Source organism: Salmo salar, chromosome 01 (assembly GCF_965601325.2).
Source record: "Salmo salar chromosome 01, fSalSal1, whole genome shotgun sequence".
NCBI classification, from domain to species: Eukaryota; Metazoa; Chordata; class Actinopteri; order Salmoniformes; family Salmonidae; genus Salmo; species Salmo salar.
Genome location: NC_138291.1, coordinates 92660036 through 92681961, shown reverse-complemented (window position 1 = coordinate 92681961; position 21926 = coordinate 92660036). Strand labels below are relative to the sequence as shown.

At 41.7% G+C, this 21926-nt stretch overlaps 1 protein-coding gene across 3 annotated transcripts; it reads right to left on the bottom strand.

Moving 5' to 3' along the window:
• Positions 1 to 836: 836 nt before the first annotated feature.
• Positions 837 to 19239, bottom strand: LOC106610298 (ras-related C3 botulinum toxin substrate 3). Of its 3 annotated transcripts, none has more exons than XM_045724415.2 (6): positions 19067 to 19239; positions 17086 to 17157; positions 15871 to 15988; positions 15632 to 15694; positions 14992 to 15155; positions 837 to 6745 (listed from the first exon to the last, which is right to left on the bottom strand). In XM_045724415.2, the coding sequence occupies exons 1-6, from the start codon at positions 19099 to 19101 to the stop codon at positions 6685 to 6687; spliced, it is 513 nt and encodes a 170-aa protein (XP_045580371.1). In that variant the 5' UTR covers positions 19102 to 19239; the 3' UTR covers positions 837 to 6684. The 3 variants fall into 3 exon arrangements, with proteins under 3 accessions (XP_045580371.1, XP_014065053.1, XP_045580366.1); XM_014209578.3 differs by having other exon boundaries at positions 14996 to 15155; XM_045724410.2 differs by lacking the exon at positions 837 to 6745 and having other exon boundaries at positions 7078 to 15155.
• Between the last annotated feature and the right edge of the window lie 2687 nt (positions 19240 to 21926).

Below are 21926 nucleotides of genomic sequence, written 5' to 3'. Positions count from 1 at the left end.
TGCGTGTGTATGTGTGTGTGAGTGGGAGAAAGAGTGTGGGCCAGACATACCAGACAGGACTTGACAGCTTTGAGTTTCTCCCAGTACAGGAGTCACAGGCCACATCTCCAGGTCCAGCATAATAGTGAACAGGATGAGCAGCTTGGAGTCGTGTCTTCTTCAGATTCTCTACCAATTCAGCCAGCAGAGGGTTTCTGTTCAGAACAGGCCTTGGGATGAATGTCTGTCTGCACTGGGGAAAGCTGTAGATACCCTTATGATCATCCTGATCAAAGCAGTCCTTAATACAGCCCATACAGTAGCTGTGTCCACAGGGAATACCCAAAGGATCCTTCAGTAGATCCAGACAGATGGGACAACTGATGGAATCCTTGGATTTTGCCATGTTGGATCTGACACTACCAGACTGAGCAGCTGAGTATAAAGAGATACTTTCTGTTTCTCTAGGAGTGTCTGTGCTTATAAATGGGAATATTTCCTGGTTAAGTAGGTGTACTCATACCTTTACAAGGTGTGGTGTTGGACAGAGGCAAGGAAGAGACCGCTGTGATTGTGATTGGTCTACCAGGGGTGGCTGTGAATGGGGAAGACAGGAGTATTTGGACTGGAGTCCTGCCTCCATTCTTCAAAATCAGAAAACTGTACGTATGCAAATTAACCAGACTTGATCTTTACACATTTGTATCATGACAGAATGCATTCAAAACAATCACATTGGTCTGGGAACAGGAGACGTGGTTTCTTGCAAAAAAATTAAAACCCACACATATATATCACAAAGAATGATTAAATTAATTAAACACAATAGTACACTTCAAATCACTTGACACTAATACTTGTTGCATATACATTTGTATTTATTATACAAAATGTAAATATTTCACAACACTGACATGTGAAGTCACAAAAACAATTAAATAAGTCATCTCATTGCCAGTGCATTAAAAAAAGCTTTCTTAATAACAATGGGTGTGAATCACCAGTTCATATCTGTGCAGTAGTATTTAGTACCTTTTCAGAATTCTGATCTACAGCATTGAGGAATTGGATGAAGTTATGACTGAGGAATGGTTAGCTGCTCCTAGATCTGTGTCTGAGGAAAAATGTCTACCCAGAGGCAGTATTGACAACTTGGACAGGACCAGACACTCATTATTCAACCAGACAGTTATGATGCCAAACAACATTTTTATGACAAATAATAATGGTGCCGAGGGGATAGCTTCCGTTTTACGGGCTCCTAACCAATTCTGCTATTTTGTGTTTTTGTGCAATGTTTTTAACTTATTTTGTACATAATGTTGCTGCTACCGTCTCTTATGACCGAAAAGAGCTTATGGATATCAGAACAGCGATTACTCACCTCAAACTGGATGAAGATTTTTTCTTGAATAAGTCTGACGCGAAAGATATACTTTTGCTCCCGGACCAGGCCCAAATCCCTGTCATTCGCATGAAGAAAAGACGGATACAGGGGACGCAGATCCGGGTGCCTTGTAAGAATTCGTCGGCCTGTGTGTATCCCGCCTCCAACCTCCGTTAAATTTGCCAATGTGCAATCACTGGAGAATAAACTGGATCAGCTCCGCTATTGACTATCCTACCAACAGAACATTAAACACTGTAATATCTTATGTTTCACAGAGTCGTGGCTGAACAACGACACGGATAATATAGTTGGCTGAGTTTTCCATGCATCGGTAGGACAGAACAGCCAAGTCCGGTAAGACAAGGGGTGGTGGTGTGTGCCTATTTGTCAATAACAGCTTGTGCGCAATGTCTAATAATAAAGGAAGTCTCGAGGTATTGCTTGCCTGAGGTAGAGTACCTCATGATAAACTGCAGACCAAATTATCTACCAAGAGAGTTCTCATCTATATAGCCGTCTATTTACCACCACAAATCGATGCTGGCACGAAGACCGCACTCAACGAGCTGTAAAATGCCATAAGCAAACTAAAAAATGCTCATCCAGAAGTGCCGCTCCTAGTGACAGGCAAACTTAAATCAGTTTTACCTCATTTCTACCAGCATGTCACAAATGCAACCAGCGTAAAAAAAATCAAGACCATCTTTACTCCACACAAAGGGACGAGTACAAAGCTCTCCCTCGGCCTCCATTTGGCAAATCTGACCATAATTATATCCTCCTGATTGCTGCTTACAAGCAAAAGCTAAAGCAGGAAGTACCAGTGACTCGCTCATTACGGAAGTGGTCAGATGACATGGATGCTCAAGCCGACTCTTTTCTCTGTATACATCAATGATGTTGCTCTTGCTGCTGGTTATTCTCTGATCCACCTCTACGCAGATGACGCCATTCTGTATACTTCTGGCCCTACTTTGGACAGTGTTAACAAACCTCCAGTCGAGCTTCAATGCCATACAACACTCCTTCCATGGCCTCCAACTGCTCTTAAATGCAAGTAAAACTAAATGCATGCTCTTCAACCGATCGCTGCCAACACCCGCCCACCCGTCTATCGTCACCACTCTGGACGGTTCTGACTTAGGTATTTGTAGTTGTCCACATATTCTAGGTGTCTGGTTAGACTGTAAACTCTCCTTCCAGACTCACATTAAGCATCTCCAATCCAAAATTAAATCTAGAATCAGCTTCCTATTTCACAACAAAGCATCCTTCACTCATGCTGCCAAACATACCCTCGTAAAACTGACTATCCTACCGATCCTTGACTTTGACGATATCATTTACAAAATAGCCTCCAACACTCTACCCAGCAAACTGGATGTAGTCTACCACAGTGCCATCCGTTTTGTCATCAAAGCCCCATATACTACCCACCACTGCGACCTGTATGCTCTCGTTGGCTGGCCCTCGCTTCATATTCGTAGCCAAACCCATTGGCTCCAGGTCATCAACAAGTCTTTGCTAGGTAAAGCCCCGCCTTATCTCAGCTCACTGGTCACCATAGCAGCACTCACCCGTAGCATGCGCTCCAGCAGGTATATTTCACAGGTCATCCCCAAAGCCAAAGCCATAGCCATACTTTGGCCGCCTTTCGTTCCAGTTCTCTGCTTCCAATGACTGGATTGAAATGGCAAAATCACTGAAGCTGGAGACTTACATCTCCCTCACTAGCTTTAAGCATCAGTTGTCAGAGCAGCTTACCGATCCTTGCACCTGTGCACAGCCCATCTGTAAATAGCCCACCCAACTACCTCACCCCCATATTGGTATTTTTTGTTGTTGCTCTTTTGCACCCCAGTATCTCTATTCGCACATGCATCTTCTGCACATCTATCACTCCAGTGTTTAAATGCTAAATTGTAATTATTTCACCACTACGGCCTATATATTGCCTTACCTCCCTAATCTTACTACATTTGCATTTGTGTTATTGACCATGTTTGTTTATCCCATGTGTAACTCTGTTGTTGTTTGTGTCGCACCGCTTTGCTTGATCTTGGCCAGGTCGCAGTTGTAAATGAGAACTTGTTCTCAACTGGCCTACCTGGTTAAATAAAAGCTGAAATAAAATAATAATGCTACAGGACTGGTTTTGCTAGCACAGACTGGAATACGTTCCAGGATTCATCCAACGGCATTGAGGAATATACCACCTCAATCACCGGCTTTATCAAGAAGTGCATTGACGACGTCGTCCCCACAGTGACCGTATGCACATATCCCAACCAGAAGCCATGGATTACAGGCAACATCCGCACCGAACTAAAGGCTAGAGGAGCGGGACACTAATCCGGACGTGTATAAAAATATCCTACTATGCCCTCAGACAAACCATCAAACAGCAAAGTGTCAATACAGGACTAAGATTGAATCCCACCTGGACAAAAGGAACACCTATGTAAGAATGCTGTTCATTGACTACAGCTCAGCGTTCAACACCATAATGCCCACAAAGCTCATCACTAAGCTAAGGACCCTGGGACTAAACACCTCCATCTGCATCTGGATGTCCTGACGGGCCACCTCCAGGTAGTAAGGGTAGGAAACACCACATCTACCACACTGATCCTCAACACGGGGGCCCCTCAGGGGTGCGTGCTTAGTCTCCTCCTGTACTCCCTGTTCACCCACAACTGCGTGGTCAAGCACGACTCCAACACCATCATTAAGGTTGTTGACGACACAACGGTGGTAGGCCTGATAACCGACAACGATGAGACAGCCTCTAGGGAGGAGGTCAGAGACCTGGCAGTGTGGTGCCAGGACAACAACTTCTCCCAAAACGTAAACAAGACAAAGGAGTTGATCGTGGACTATAGGAAAAGGAGGGCCAAACACACCCCCATTCACATCGACGGGGCTGTAGTGGAGCGGGTCGAGAGTTTCAAGTTCCTTGGTGTCCACATCAGCAACAAACTATCATGTTCCAAACAAACCAAGAAAGTTGTGAAGAGGGCACGACAACAGCTTTTCCCCTCTCAGGAGACTGAAATGATTTGTCATGGGTCCCCAGATCTTTCAAAAGTTCTACAAAAGCATCCTGACCATTTGCATCACCTCCTGGTATGGCAACTGCTCGGCATTCGAGCATAAAACACTACAGAGGGTAGTGCGTATGGCCCAGTACATCACTGGGACCAAGCTTCCTGCCACCCAGGACCTATATACTGGGCAGTGTCAGAGGAAGGCCCCAAAAAATTGTCAAAGACTCCAGTCACCCAAGTCATAGACTGTTCTCTCTGCTACCGCCCGGCAAGTGGTACCGGAGCACCAAGTCTAAGTCCAAAAGGCTCCTTAACAGCTTCTACCCCCAAGCCATAACACACAAGTCATCAAAATGGCCACCTGGACTATTTGCATTGACCCCCCACCCCTTTTATTTTTTACACTGCTGCTACTTGCAGTTTATTATCTATGCATATTCACTTTACCCCTACCTACATGTACAAATGACCTCAACTAACCCGTACCCCCGCACATTGACGCGGTACCGGTACCCCCTGTATATAGCCTCGTTATTGTAATTTTATTGTGTTACACTTTTTACTTTAGTTTATTTAGTAAATATGTTCTTAACTCTATTTTCTTAAAACTGCATTGGTTAAGGGCTTGTAAGCATTTCACGGTAAGGTCCACAACCGTTGTATTCAGCGCATGTGACAAATACAATTTGATTTGATGACAGAAGAATGCAATCCTGTATCTCACCACCAGAGGGGCAGAAACATTTATACTGCAGGTCTACAACAACCACAGAAACACACTCGTTAATTAATTACATTGTTTTGTGGTATGAGACCTCTAGATTAAAAGTGAATTACTAGCTAGGTTTCCATCCAAATGGCGGCAGATTTTTATGCACACATTCTAAAATCCACTTAAAAGAAATGTGCAGTTTCCCACCAGAGATGTGTTTCAATCAAATTGACTTGTAGATAAAAGTCTGTGTGTGATGACGTAGGGCACATAAAATTGACTTTTGCGGTTAAACTCCCATGTACCGAATAAAATGAATACAAGTCCATTGCATTCAACTCAAAAACATTTTGTTAAATAGCAAATGTGCCCACTCTGGTATGGGCATGTGCGCTCAAGCCAACAGTTTGCAGATGCAGTGCGGGTATTCCATATGATGGTTAATATAGCAATATTTGCACATGAAAGTGTTTCCACTAAAAAGGTTGGATGGAAACCTGGTTAGTATTATCCTTTTCTTTTGGAATTAAAGAGCTAAATATTCTGGTCCATAAGAAATAGATATATCCATAATGCATTCCTCCTCTAAATATTATTTTGTACATTATCACTAGACTTAGGTTGTGTAACACATAAAACAGACCATGGTTGTGATCATCCATTTCCCTTTTGTTGAGTCAACAGTTTGTAGCAAAGTCTTGTCTATCACTACAATACAGTAATAGTACCAGAAACGTGACACTGCTTGAAACTTTACTCTCTCACACATACAGTGACATGCATGAGTAGATTAAAATAATTGGAAAATGAAGACAGATTGGTTTAAACCAATGCAAGCACCTCCATCAGAGGCATTCCTCAGGTAGCCAGGTTGTACAGCTCCCATGTTTGTCATGCTTGTCTGTTTGTCACATTATTCACTTCACAGAGTAGGGTGAAATTGCCCCTAATCACTGAAGAAGGTCATGTGTTTTTTCCCCTGTAATGGTCAAGTTTAGGACTTGAGGCGGGAACGCTGATCCTAGATCTGTACCTTAGGGCAACTTCAACCCAGAGCAACAGATTCACAGTACAGACTGTTTTGAGTCCTGTATCAACTCAAGCTAACAAGACTGAGAGGGAGCAGGGTTGTATGAGTGAGAGTAGACACCTGAACTGTCCACAGAGGAGTGCTTTCCTCTGTGTAAAACAAACAAATGGCAACTTGACGACACATCTTTACACCTGATCAAATGGTTTTCCTATTGTAAAAAAAGTCCAGTATTTATTTCTCTTAGGGCTAAATCCTATCTTGAGATCAAATATTCCATTGACATGAATCCATGATTTACACAAACGGCAGTTAAATCGCCGTTACGTGGTGTTTCAAGATAGGACTTGTCCCGAAGAGAAGTAGTGATTGTTATGGTGATGTTTTAGTGTACCAGATGTATCGTCATGACAATGGCCACTATGTTGGAGGTTTATCCTGGAACAATAAGAACCCTCAGAACACTGTGCACCTCTTGCCCCTCTTCTTGACGGGTGGGGGGCACAGCACAGCACGGATGGCCTCGTCAAATACCGTCTTCAACCCTCGCTGGGTCAGGGCCGAGCACTCCAGGTACTTCACAGCACCTGACCACCACACACAAACAAACAAACATCTTTATTACACATCTAGAATCAAATTAAGTATTTTATCAATTACTTCATCTGAAACTTAGTAAATAGATGAAGGGCTTAATTGCCAAAATCTCGCACTATCCCTTTAAAAAAAAGGTACAGACTCAGAAATATGACATCAAGCACAGAGGGTCACTTGCTGTTTGGGGCAATACCCTGTGAAAGTAACCTCCCCTTCCGCTATACTTCCATATCATATCCCCTAATCTTCTGAATGGGCTTCACGATTATATCATCACATTTGTGAAAACGCTGTAATTTATTAAATATACAGTACCAGTGAAAAGTTTGGACACACCTACTTTATTGTAGAATAATAGTGAAGACATCCAAACTATGAAATAACACATATGGAATCATGTAGTAACTGAAAAAGTGTTAAATCAAAATATATTTGAGATTCTTCAAAGTAGCCACCCTTTGCTAAGATGACAGCTTTGCACACTTGGTATTTTGTCAACCAGCGTCATTAGGTACAGTAGTAGGTAGTCACCTGGAATGCATTTCAATTAACAGGTGTGCCTCGTTAGACAGCTTTAAAATAAAAAAAAACAGGCGCAGCAGCCTCTCTCGCTCTCATGAAGCAACGCCCACCTCTACAAGTGCCCCGTCTAATTCAATAGCGTGGTTATATGCAAATACAAGAGGCCCCGTCTTACCCAATCACATCAATCCAAATAACCTTCGCGGAACCTTGGGACAAGCAGGCAGAAAGAAACAGAAAGATGTGACCGCAGTTCAACTGTTAATATCACAGATATACTGGTAACTACTCTCTTTCTTTGTTTATATGGCTTTAAAAAAAAATATATTTAATCACTAAAAACTGTGTATTAAAAACGACCGGACTGAACAGTTTTTAATTCATTCTCCCTGCAACTAGCACAAAACCAATGTGCCTGATATGCAGCAAGTCCATAACTCGTGAAAAGTGCCAATGTTAGGCACCATTATGACACCAGGCATAGTAAATTCGATCAGATGTATCCCCTACACACACACACACACACACACACGTGAGAACAAACCAGATTAACCAACTCAAATCCCAATATGAAAAAGGTCCACCAAAGTCCTTGTCAATTCCCTGACAGACTAACAATGTGCAATGGAATGTTCACTGAGGATAGCTTGGGTTTTGGGAAAACAAAAACTTTCTCAGACGCTGAGATGGTAAAAGGATGCATGTGTGAAGATGCTGACACCTTCCTTGAAGGTGAACAAAAAGGATGAGCTCAGAGAAAAGATCAAACAGATCGCGCTGTCAGATTCACAGCAATGAGGAGAACTGAAATATTAGCTGAAGATTTAACTTCACCATTTGATGCGGCCATTCAGAATGCAACATGCATTTCATTATCTCTGGATGAAATCAACAGATAACACTGATAATGCCCAGCTTCTGGTGTTTGTCAGGTGTTATAATGAAACAAAGAAGGAATTCTGTGAGGAGCTGTTGGGCTTAACACATCGAGAAGCACACTCACAGGGAGAGGATATCCATGAGGTCATCAAAGGGATGCTGACAAAAAGGCGGATAGATCTGAAGTCTGTGGTCTCCACCACCACAGATGGAGCTCCAGCCATGACAGGAAGAGGGAGGGGACTGGTTGCACGTTTGAAAGAGGACCACCCTGACATCATGTCACTGCATCCTCCATCAATCTGTCCTGTGTGCCAGTCTGGGAAAATAGTATTCTGAGGTCATGACGACAATGAAACTGATCAAATTTTTGAGAGCAACATCATCCCTACAACGTCGCCCGAGGCATTCTGACAGAGGCCAATGCCAGTTGACTTACTACTGCACAACAATGTCAGATGGCTCAGCAAAAGCATGGTTTTGGAACACTTTTGGGGCATTCAGGAGAAAATCAAAGCTTTTTATTGAATCAGAGCAAAAGAGTGACAAGGCAACTCAGTTTGAGTTTTTGGAAGATGAAGATGGAAACAGTTGCATTTTTGACAGACATTACATCACACCTTAATCAACTGAATGTTAAGCTGCAGGGACGGGACAACACAGTGTGTGATATGATGACAGCAGTCCGGGCTTTCCAGGAGACAGAGGTTTCCAACCATGTATATTTCATCCAGAAGCTGATGGATAACTTCAAGGCACGCTTTGATGACTTCGCTGTTGGAAGAGAACTGCTGCTGCTCATCCAGAACCCTTCTTGGTCACAAATGTGACAAAGTTGTCAGAAGAAGCCAAACAGATCTTCAGATGGGTAGATGTTACATCACTGAAATTGAGTGGATTAAGCTGCAAGAAACTGTCTTTAAAGGAGCAGGCTGGTGATTGTTATCCTGTCACTTTCTGGGGAAAGACGGTGCCTGCAGCTGATGTCCCTGTTCTCAAGATACTGGCACTATACATCCTGAATGTGTCTGGCTCCACATACAGCTGTGAATCAGCCTTCTCCACAATTAACAAATACCGCACCAGGCTCCCCAATGAACACCTGCACCAGTGTCTCAGAGTTGCTCTCACACCATTTGTGCCAAAGTTCAAAGCTTTGGCAAGAGACAGAGTGAATTATACATGAATAGCCCACAGTAACATTCTGTGCATTCAGATAGTTATTTTTGTTCAACTCTCCTTTGTTCTTCAGAAAACATGCACTTTAATTAACAAAAAATGTAAGTTAATTCAAGACCCATGTACAATGGTTCACACTGCACTTTTTGCCTAGACAATTATGCAACCACTTTTGTTCTTCAGCAATGTTGCACATTTTCATTCGAAAGAAGTTGAAATTAATTCAAGTTCTTAGTCTCATTTAACGTATTTAATGTACATTTTATATAACAACATGTTTCCTAAGTCGTAGACGACTAGGTTTGTTACTACGCTGTACCACAGCGCCGATAAAGGACGATATCCATCCGGACATTTGCCACCTAGGACATTTGTGTCATTGGACCTTCTCAAATAGTAGTTGAGTACCCCTGCACTATAGCATAGCATATTAACCAAATCCAAATCTGCCAAGACCCCAAATCATCACACCGAATGTGACGTCAGAGTGCGCAGCTGAACACTGCATGCTGGAAATACTTGGTTTGTTATATTTGACTAAAACATAACCAATATTCGTTAAATATAAATACTGAACCTGTTTTAGTGTGGATTCCGCAACACGGTTAGCTTTTAACAGCTAGGACTGCTATTTCTTGTCCCGGAATCCCGCTTAACAGACAGGTTGAAGACTGCTTGACAGAGCCGCTAAGCTGCTAGCCATCAAGCTAACAAAGTTAGTCCCAGATGAGTTTTCCAATGGAGCCCTCGGTCTACGCTTTGTTTCAGGACAAACCGGATCACTCAGAGTTACAATGCGGCAATTGTTTGCTTGCCAAGGATTATAGGCTTGAGGTGGCTTCCTTGATCACGCATATCGCCAGCCCACGTAAGAAACTGAGGAAAACTCAGAGTGGAATGATTACCTTTTCTACGCTGGTGGCTGGATGGCGTTTGCGCTTGTTGGATGCATCTCCGCCTTGTCGTTTGTCATTATCCGACTGGCAGGTGTTGCCCGGAGCTCCTCCATCTTATAGTCAAGTTGAAGGAGCACAGCAAGAGGAGCAAGGCAATCAACGATGGTCGCATGTCACGAGTCGTGGAAGCTAAAGACAGCTGCCTCCCACAAAGCAGTCTACACCCACCGAGAGGTCCGGAGCGGATACAAATAATGAATTGTTTCGCCGTCCAGGAGCTTGATCTTCCTGCACCTTCATCGCTGGGAGTACCGGTGTCTGCGGCCGCAGTGCCCACTCCTACGATTTCAAAGTCGACGTTGGCAACCTTCCGTCCCTGCTCTGAATTGAGTGGGCATCTCCATCTGTCGAAGGCCTGCACCATCCTGTGAAGCATGAGAGTGGGCGGATTTCCTCGTCCTTCTCGCCAGCCGTGATTTTGGGCAGCTCCATGGTAAGAAATGTGACTGTTCCTATCCCGGAGCTCGAGTAAATTACATTACTAAGCTGCTCCCGAATGTACTACATCAGGGCAAATTGAATCTATCGTAGTCCATGTGGGTTTTAATGACATTATGAAGGACAGCTCTGAACAGTTGAAACTGGATTTTAAAGAGCTGATTGACTCTCTGCTAGACACTAAAGAAATACCCATCATAACTGGCCCTGTGCCCTCAATGAATTGTGGCATGAACGCTTTTGCAGGGTTCTTTCTCTTCACAACTGGCTACGTGATTATTGCAGCTCAAATGGGTGTAACGTTTGTTGACAATTTCGATACCTTCTGGAAACAAAACACGTTTTATAAGGGCTGCGTTGAGACAATGACTTATCAATGGCCCAAGCCCAGCTCAGGTAATCCCTACCATTGTGATGGTGAGTTGTCATAATGCTTCAGCAAATGTACATTATACTAGTGGTGTTGGTAGACGCAATGTAAGTAACGTAATTTATGTCCCTCTAACTGCCTTGAATGCCTCTGCTAATCCTACAGCTATTGTATGCTGTAATCATGTTCCTATGAACCAGATTTATACTGTTAGCACTGAGGCGGTGTGCCCTAGTAGGACGTCCACTATGTGCAGCTCACCCTGCACTAACATAAATAACATAAGCATATCTACTTCTGCTAAGCTTCCCAGTAAAGCAATGATAACAAGGAAGCATCCCAGAAGAAAAGTGCTCAAAATAGCCCATGTTAACATATGTAGCTGAAATCAATAATTTGCTATTAACAGATGACATTCATATTCTGATTATCTCTGAAACTCACTTAGTTTCTTTGATGATACAGTGGTAGCAATACAAGGTTAACAATGACAGAAAAGACAGAGATGCCAGTGGTGGGGGTGTTGCTGTTTATATTCAGAAACACATTCCTGTAAAGAATAGAGAGGATTTCATGTTAAATACTGTTGAAGTAATATGGCTACAGGTTCATCTGCCTCACCTAAAGTCCATTCTTGTAGGAAGCAGCTATAGACCACCAAGTGCTAACAGTCAGTATCTGGATAACGTGTGAAATGATAATGTATGTGATATAAACAGAGAGATATTTTCTGGGTGATTTAAATATTGACTGGCTTTCATCAAGCTGCCCACTCAAGAACAAGCTTCAAACTGTAACCAGTGCCTCAACTTGGTTCAGGTTATCAGTCAACCTACCAGGGTAGTTACAAACAGCACAGGAATGAAATCAACATGTATTGATCTTTACTAATGCTGCAGAAATTTGCTTGAAAGCAGTATCCAGATCTGTTGGATACAGTGATCACTATATAGTAGCCATATCTAGGAAAACCAAAGTTCCAAAGGCTGGGTATAAGAGGTCATACAATAACTTGTGTAGTGATTCCCATGTTGTTGATGTGAAGAATATTTGTTGGTCCGTGGTGTGTAATGAGGAGCAAACAGATGCTGCACTAGACACATTTATAAAATTGCTTATTCCAGTTACTAATAAGCATCCACCCATTAAGAAAGGTTGCAAGATCGAATCCCCGATCTGACAAGGTAAAAATCTGTCATTCTGCCCCTGAACAAGGCAGTTAACCCACTGTCCCTAGGCCGTCATTGAAAATAAGAATTTGCTCTTAACTGACTTGCCTAGTTAAATAAAGGTAAAAAAGAAAATGACTGTAAAAACTAAAATCCATGTGGATTGATGAGGAATTTTAAAAAATTGTATGGTTGAGAGAGATGAGGCTAAAGGAATGGCAAATAAGTCTGGCTGCACAGCCAATTGGCAAACGTATTGCAAATTGAGAAATTGTGACTAAACTGAATAAAAAGAAGAAACTACAGTGTGAAACAAAGATAAATGACAAAGAATGATAGTAAAAAGCTTTAGAGCACCTTAAATTACATTTTGGGAAAAAAGGCAAACTCCGCTCCATCATTCATTGAATCAGATGGCTCATTCATCACAAAACCAACTGATAAAGCCAACTACTTTAATGTTTTTTTTCTTCCATTGGCAAGATTAGCAAAGACATGCCAGCAACAAACGTTGACACTATACATCCAAGTATATCTGACCAAACTATGAAAGAATTGTAGTATTGTAATTTTGAATTCCGTAAAGTGAGTGTGGAAAAGGTGAAACAATTATTGTTGTCTATCAACAATGACAAAACATCAGGGTCTGACAACTCGGAGGGAAAATTAGAGGATAATAGCAGACAATATTTCCACTCCTATTTGCCATATTTTCAATTTAAGCCTACTAGAAAGTGTGTACCCCAGGCCTGGAGGGAAGCATAAGTAATTATGTTAACTAAGAACAGTAAAGCCCCCTTTACTGGTTCAAATAGCCAACCAATCAGCCTGTTACCAACCCTTAGGAAAGTTTTCGAAAAAATGGAGTTTGACCAGATACAATGCTATATTACAGTAAACAAATTGACAATAGGGAAGGACATTCAACAAGCACAGCACTTACACAAATGACTGATGATTGGCTGAGAGAAATTGATGAAAATATTGTGGGGGCTGTTTTGTTAGACTTCAGTGCGGCTTTTGACATTATCGATCATAGTCTGCTGCTGGAAAAACGTATGTTTTATGGCTTTACACCCCCTGCTATATGGTGGATAAAGAGTTACCTGTTTAACAGAACACAGAGGGTGTTTTTTAATGGAAGCCTCTCCAACATATAGGAGAAGCTTCTTAAAAAAAATGGCCACTTTAATATATGGAACACTAGTCACTTTAATAATGTAACCTTAAATGTTTACATATCTTGCATTACTCATCTCATATGTATATACTGTATTCTATATTATCTATTGCATCTTAGCTAATGCTGCTCGGTCATCGCTCATCCATATATTTATATATTCTTATTCCATTCAATTCCTTATTCCATTAGGTATTTGTTGTGGAAATGTTAGATATTGCTGCACTGTCGGAACTAGAAGCACAAGCATTTCGCTACACTCGCAATAACATCTGCTCACCACGTGTATGTGACCAATACAATTTGATTTGAACATAATCTAGGTAGAATCAGGAATTCCCCAGGGCAGCTGTCTAGGCCTCTTACTTTTTTCAATCTTTACTAATGACATGCCACTGGCTTTGAGTGGCATGTCATTATGTATGCGGCTTTGTGTCTATGTATGCGGATGACTCAACACTATACACGTCAGCTACTACAGTGACTGAAATTACTGTAACACTTAACAAAGAGCTGCAGTTAGTTTCAGAGTGGTTGACAAGGAATAAGTTAGTCCTAAATATTTATAAAAAACGTCAAGCATTGTATTTGGGACAAATCATTCACTAAACCTTAACTAAATCTTGTAATAAATAATGTGGAATTTGAGCAAGTTGAGGTGACTAAACTGCTTGGAGTAACCCTGGATTTTAAACTGTCATGGTCAAAACATGTTGATACAACAGTAACTAAGATGGGAAAAGTCTGTCCATAATAAAGTGCTGCTCTACCTTCTTAACAACACTATCAACAAGGCAGGTCCTACAGTCCCAAGTTTTGTTCCACTTGGACTACTGTGACTTCATCACATTTGTATTTATAAGAGGTATTGACATCAAATCAAAATCAAATCAAATGTATTTATATAGCCCTTCTTACATCAGCTGATATATCAAAGTGCTGTACAGAAACCCAGCCTAAAACCCCAAACAGCAAGCAATGCAGGTGTAGAAGCATGTTGAATGCACCAAGGTGTCTGTTTGAGCTACTGGCGCACAGCTCAGACACCCATGCATACCCTACAAGACATGCCACAAGAGGTCTCTTCACAGTTCCCATGTCCAGAACAGACTATGGGAGGCGCACAGTACTACATAGAGCCAGGACTACATGGTATTCTATTCCACATCAAGTAACTGATGCAAGCAGTAAAATGTGATTTAATAAACAGATAAAAATACACTTTATGGAACAGCGTGGACTTTGAAGCAACAAACATAGGCACAGACACATGCATACACACGATAACATACGCACTATACACACGTACACATGTATTTTGTATTGTAGATATGTGGTAGTGGTGGAGTAGGGGCCTGAGGGCACAGAATGTGTTGTGAAATCTGTGAATGTATTGTAATGTTTTTAAAATTGTATAAGTGCCTTAATTTTGCTGGATCCCAGGAAGAGTAGCTGCTGCCTAATGGCGATCCATAATAAATACAAATACCAATACATTAGCTGTTCCGAATGTGGGCATGGATGGAAAGACATCCACACAGACTGACCTATCTCCCGTGCCATGGCCAGGCCCTGGGGGTAGGTGATGGGGGACAGCTTCTTGTCCCTCAGCCTCTCCATGGTGTCCTTGTCGTCTCTCAGATCCAGCTTAGTGCCCACCAGGATGATGGGGGTGTTGGGGCAGTGGTGTCTCACCTCTGGGTACCACTGAGACACGCCACATACAGAGGGTAAAGGTCATTAGGTCAAACATGGAGATCAAGGCTGGGTAGAACAGAGCTATAGAAATAAAACCTCTAATCTGATCTAGGAAAATAGACAGCTTATAGGACTATTATGGATAGTGTAGAACAGAATAGCAGAACACAGTAAAATAGAATAAAACACCATTAGACACTGCTGAAAAATCTCACACATCCTTTAAAAACACCAAATCAAATTTAGTGAATCATCACTTTGAACCAGAGTCATATACAGAGAGAGTTTGGCACACAGAAATGTGTGTGATGTCATCTAAGAGCATCGTAATACTTTTGAGTTGAAACCACAATGGCCAAACTCTCTCTATATCAGGACTGTCGCTACAGAACATGAACCAGGGAGAGCTATAGATGCGCTTCTTTAGGTCAGGCTCGGCAGGTCCCCTGTTCCTGTGTCTGTGAGCAGGAAGGTTCAGTACTGACCTTAGCTCGGACGTTCTCAAAGGAGGCCGGGCTGACCAGGGAGAAGCATATCAAGAACACATCCTGGGGAGAACCATAGAGAGACAGACCTTAGGGTGAAACCACTGAGATCAACCAACCATGGAATCACCTGACTCATGGGACAGACTGGAAGAATAGCTCTTCTGCGATTAGTAGATAGCAAATCAATCCTTCACAGAAAGATAATGGGTTAGATGTTGTGTGTGTGTGTGTGTTACCGTCTGTGGATAGGACAGTGGTCGGAGTCTGTCGTAGTCTTCCTGTCCTGCTGTATCCCATAGACCCAGATTCACTGGTTTCCCATCGACCATCACATTGGCAGAGTAGTTGTCAAAGCTGCAGGGAGAGGAAACCATCTCTTTATATCCGGGTGCCAGCTTTGTGTATAGCGTAGACACCTAAAATACAGCTCTGCGTATAGACCTAAAATACACCTCTGTGTATAGCATAGACACCTAAAATACAGCTCTGTGTATAGCATAGACACCTAAAATACAGCTCTGTGTATAGCATAGACACCTAAAATACAGCTCTGTGTATAGCATAGACGCCTAAAATACAGCTCTGTGTATAGCATAGACGCCTAAAATACAGCTCTGTGTATAGCGTAGACGCCTAAAATACAGCTCTGTGTATAGCGTAGACGCCTAAAATACAGCTCTGTGTATAGCGTAGACGCCTAAAATACAGCTCTGTGTATAGCGTAGACGCCTAAAATACAGCTCTGTGTATAGCGTAGACGCCTAAAATACAGCTCTGTGTATAGCGTAGACGCCTAAAATACAGCTCTGTGTATAGCGTAGACGCCTAAAATACAGCTCTGTGTATAGCGTAGACGCCTAACATACAGCTCTGTGTATAGCGTAGACGCCTAACATACATCTCTGTGTATAGCGTAGACGCCTAACATACAGCTCTGTGTATAGCGTAGACGCCTAACATACAGCTCTGTGTAATAGTAGACACCAAAAATACAGCTCTGTGTTAAGCGTAGACACCAAACATACAGCTCTGTGTAATAGTAGACACCAAACATACAGCTCTGTGTAATAGTAGACACCAAACATACAGCTCTGTGTAATAGTAGACACCAAACATACAGCTCTGTGTAATAGTAGACACCAAACATACAGCTCTGTGTAATAGTAGACACCAAAAATACAGCTCTGTGTAATAGTAGACACCAAACATACAGCTCTGTGTAATAGTAGACACAAAAAATACAGCTCTGTGTAATAGTAGACACCAAAAATACAGCTCTGTGTAATAGTAGACACCAAAAATACAGCTCTGTGTAATAGTAGACACCAAAAATACAGCTCTGTGTAATAGTAGACACCAAAAATACAGCTCTATGTATAGTATAAATGTAAAATACAAAACACTACATAGAGGCAAGCAGACTTGCATCCATGCATTGTGTGTGTACTCACACAGTGGGTATGTACTCTCCGGGGAAGGCATTGGTGGTGTAGCTGATCAGCAAACAGGTCTTACCCACAGCCCTGAGAGAAAAATCATGGGAAAAGTAAAAGATCATTACTTGACACATTGGAAAAACAGAGCAAACTAGAATACCATTTGGCCCTAAACAGAGAGTACACAGTGGCAGAATACCTGACCACTGTGACTGACCCAAACTTAAGGAAAGCTTTGACTATTTACAGACTCAGTGAGCATAGCCTTGCTATTGAGAAAGGCCGCCATAGGCAGACCTGGCTCTCAACATAAGACAGGCTATGTGCACACTGCCCACAAAATGAGGTGGAAACTGAGCTGCACTTCCTAACCTCCTGCCAAATGTATGACAATAGAGACACATATTTCCCTCAGATTACACAAAGAATTTGAAAACAAACCCAATTTTGATAAACTCCCATATCTACTGGGTGAAATACCAGTGTGCCATCACAGCAGCAAGATTTGTGACCTGTTGCCTCGAGGGCAACCAGTTAAGAACAAACACCATTCTAAATACAACCCATATTTATTTTCCCCTTTGTACTTTAACTATTTGCACATAATATGACATTTGTAATGTCTTTATTCTTTTGGAAATTGTGTGAGTGTAATGTTTACTGTTCATTTGTATGGTTTATTATCTAGTTCACTTGCTTTGGCAATGTTAACATGTTTCCCATGCCAATAAAGCCCTTCAATTAAATGTTATTTTTGTAATAATAAAGAGAGACAGACACACACTTGCTTTACTCACTGCTAGAGAAAACACAAGCCTAATAATGAGACCCTAAAAAAAGCTGCTGAGGTAGGTAGACTTCTAGGTAGGTGGTACTCAGTTTGTGTATGTCTGCTGTCTGTCTCTCTCTCAGGTTATGTATCACACAGACATATTGGCTTATTTTCACTTTGCCTGAGGGACTCCCTCACGCGCCTACTACCCCATCCCTGTTATCGACAAACACACAACACAGGAAGGGTTGGTGACAGCGGTGTCTAGGAGTCTGTGTATCCAGTACATCAGAATGATATGAACAGATTGATGGTGGATTTGCAGGGTAGGAGGTCAATGGTCTGCGTAAGAATGAGTGTGTGTGGATGAACGGAGGGAGCAGTAGTGAGACAGACTGATAGTTTAAGTGTTATTATAAGACAGATTTGGGGTCATTGAGTTTGCTTGGCTGGGTTGGGGGTAAGGAGTATGAGGGAACTGGGAAAGAGGGGAGAAGGAGGGAGGCCACTAAAAGTATATTCTGGGTTGCTCTGGGAATTACAGATTAACAGATGAAATATTAATATATTACGCTAATGCTCTGATTGATTAATAACTCTTAGTTTTCACAAATCCTCCAAACGGGATTTGGCATTAGTAAGGCACTGTAGATATCAACATTTAGCCTAGGCTTAGGGGAGTTAAAGACAAAATCAGTCAGATAAAGGATCAATGCTTCCTGTAGTAACTACATAGACCTGCTGTATCTACATAGACCTGCTGTACCATCTCGCATTTTTCATACCAACTCCAAAATACTGTAGCTTACATGGTAGTAAATGATTGAAAGAAAATAAAAACGGAATAACTGAATAGATTCCTTCATAAAACATGGGAAGAAAGGGCTGTAAATTGAAATGATTATAAAACAACGCCTAGAAATTCCTTAGCCCGCATCAGAACTGATGAAGCCTGATTCCCGATGGCCTACAAGGCGAGTATGTTTCCCATAGCATCGCTACAGCCTGGGCGTTTTCTCAGCGTGAAAATACACAACTCCACATTTTACACATCCCGACGTCTCACATTATATTACAATCATCTCCCAAACATGACCGCATCGCTGGTCTCACGCACGCGCGCGCACACGCACACACACACACACACACACACACACACACACACACACACACACACACACACAGAATGAGGAAATTCTCTACGTTAATCAATGAGATTCTTACCCGTCCCCGACCACCACACATTTAATTGCTTGCATTTGCAAAGGTCTAGGCAGTTTCAGAAAGCCTACAGAAGTGGTTGCTGTATCTCACAATGAGCGCTAGCAGTGATTTAGATCAGAAACGGGTCAGTCCGCTCTGCTTTCGAGCCGCAGTGAAAGGGGTCGATGACGAGGGACGCCAGAAAAGACCGAGCGTACTTAAAGGGCCAGTGAGCATCAGAAGTCAATTTTTCCCTTTCTCTTGTTTGAGGAGTTTGTATTTTCCCCAGCGTTTCGACAACAACCATGGATTAAAAACACGGAATCTTTGTTCACAATTATGGCAAAAAATGTATGCAATAATTTTGAAATCCAACAATTGTTTTTATTGATAAGAAGCACAGTATCAATCCAAAAACTGCACTGCAAAACATATATTTTTTAAATACTACATTTACACACCATTAAATGTTTGATTTGTTGATTTGTCAATACAAGCTTAAAATATGATATGTAAATGAATCATAGTCAGTTATTGATTTCAGCGACTACATCTTCAAATCTGATATAGTAGCGTGTGAACACAAAAAAATGTATTACTTTCCCTGACTGGGACAGTCTCAGAGAAACTACACCCGAAGCTGCGGATATCTAGAGGTGAATATCTGTGCTGTTGATATTTTTGTCAACATTGTTCTCTGCAGACAGTGGGAAAGACCACATACTGTATTCTGCTGGGTTGGTTTGGATGGACTGAAGAGGAGAGAGGGTTAGGCAGGAGAGGAACACAATACATGGAGGATGGGTGGGATAGAAATGGTTGGGTCACTTTAGTGAGGATGTTTAGGTACAAGGTTGTAGGAGAGAGGTACATGAGACAGGGTTGACCTGTTATTTATTGGGACTGTAGTACCCTAGTGGTGACCCCTGTACTCAGTCCCTATATGATAATGGGAAGGGTCAAATATTTGATGTCAGAGGTCATAAATTACGGGTCATTTCTTAGGACTGTAGTCTCAAGACCACATATTGAGTGTCTCGGTCTTGTCTCGGTGTCGGATACTCGGTCTTGTCTCGTGTCGGATACTCGGTCTTGTCTCGGTGTCGGATACTCGGTCTTGTCTCGGTGTCGGATACTCGGTCTTGACTTGGTCTCAGACAGGGAGGACTCATCTTTTGTTCATGAGAGCAGAGTAAAAAACTCATAATTATTATCTTCGATTCAGTCACCTTTTGTAAAGCACAAAGGAGCAGTGGTGTAGTGGAGGGTATACGCAATACCCACATTTTTCAGTAGGCATTGCTTATACTCACTTCTTAATCCCTACTGATGTATATCAAAGTAGTGTAGTGGAGGTATACGATTTATCAATTATGTAGTACAATAGAGAAATCATTCACAAAGTAGCCTACACAATTGCAAAGCACATGAAATATATTCACATACATCGGTAGCCTACTTTCAGCTGAATATCATCTGCAGCTCTCAACTGGCTTTGGCATGGAGCAGTTCACAGAAGAATGACATCGGTAGCCGGTAGGGTAGAAAAGAGGTTTCAATGTATGATATCTACCAGTAAATGCTAACAATGGGTATGTAAACCAGGTATTGAAAAAGTTTAGTCTGAAGTGTTGGTTAGTAGGCTATTTGTGATGCGCAATTGTCATAATGCACTGTTTGCATCAGGTGTAGTGCATCAGGTGTAGTGCATCAGGTGTAGTGCATCAGTGTAGACATTGATGGGCCTGGGTGGACAGAGGCCCACCCACTAGGGAGCCAGGCCTTTCTGGCCAACCCGATCAGATTGATGTGGTTTAAGCAAGCATTGCTGTGGACTTAGACCATCACATTTTTGTATTTTTTTATATATTAAAATACAGTGTGATTTTGAGAGTAAAAATATTTGAAAACTCATTAAAAAATATATATAACAAAACATAGTATTTTTCTCACAGGGTGCCTTGGCTATAGCGCACCGGTCTGTGTAGACTCCGGTCCTGGACGAGACAGATGTTTTTATTCTGTTTTATTTACTGCACTGTCTATTAATTGTCCAAACCAACTGCCACTTTCCCACTCTATATTGCTATAGAATTTCCAAATGCCTTTGTATACATAATTCCCAAACATAATAATTAATGAAAACGACCACTGGTCGCTTGTCAGAATTATATATATATTTTTAAGTGTCATATTCTTCCTGGGGATGTATATTAACAGATTTTAATAAGATTTCATGTTGCTAAAATGCTGTCAGTTCCACTTTAAATGCAACAATGTTTATTTAAGTTATTTTCAAAGAGATGGCTAACAGCAAGTGGGCTGCAATAAAAAAAACACAGTTCCACTCATTAGATTATGATAATTTGAAACTTAACTTCTTGTTGCAAGTTATTATTGAAAAGGGAAATTCTAACAAATTAGGAACAACATCCTCTTTGTTAACTTAGGGCTAGGGCCCTTTTTTTTCAATTTCCATCCTGAAAGACGTGCCCAAAGTAAACTGCCTGTTGCTCAGGTTCTGAAGCCAAGATATGCATATAATTGGTACCATTGGAAAGAAAACACTTTGAAGTTTGTAGAAATGTTACAATAATGTAGGAGAATAATACATAGATATGGTAGGAGAAAATCCAAAGAAAAATCAACCAGAATTATTTTTTTGAGAGAGAGACCATCTTCTTAGAATGGCAAGTATAAGGTCATATTGAAAATTAGCTCCCTGTATGCAATTCCTATGGCTTCCACAGGGTGTCAGCAGTCTATGTTCAAGGTTTCAGGCTTGTAACTTCAAAAACGAATAAGAAATATCAGTTTTAGTACAGGGACACAGTCTTGGAAATTCGTGTTTGCACGCGCCATGAAAACAGGACGCACCTGC

Excerpts from the sequence above, each read along its gene's own strand:
- LOC106610298 (XM_045724410.2), bottom strand. The coding sequence starts at position 19,101 with ATGCAAGCAATTAAATGTGTGGTGGTCGGGGACGG. Across the intron at positions 17,158-19,066 it reads TGTGTGGTGGTCGGGGACGG|GGCTGTGGGTAAGACCTGTT; the intron begins GTAAGAATCTCA and ends TTTTTCTCTCAG. Across the intron at positions 15,989-17,085 it reads GGAGAGTACATACCCACTGT|CTTTGACAACTACTCTGCCA; the intron begins GTGAGTACACAC and ends CTCTCCCTGCAG.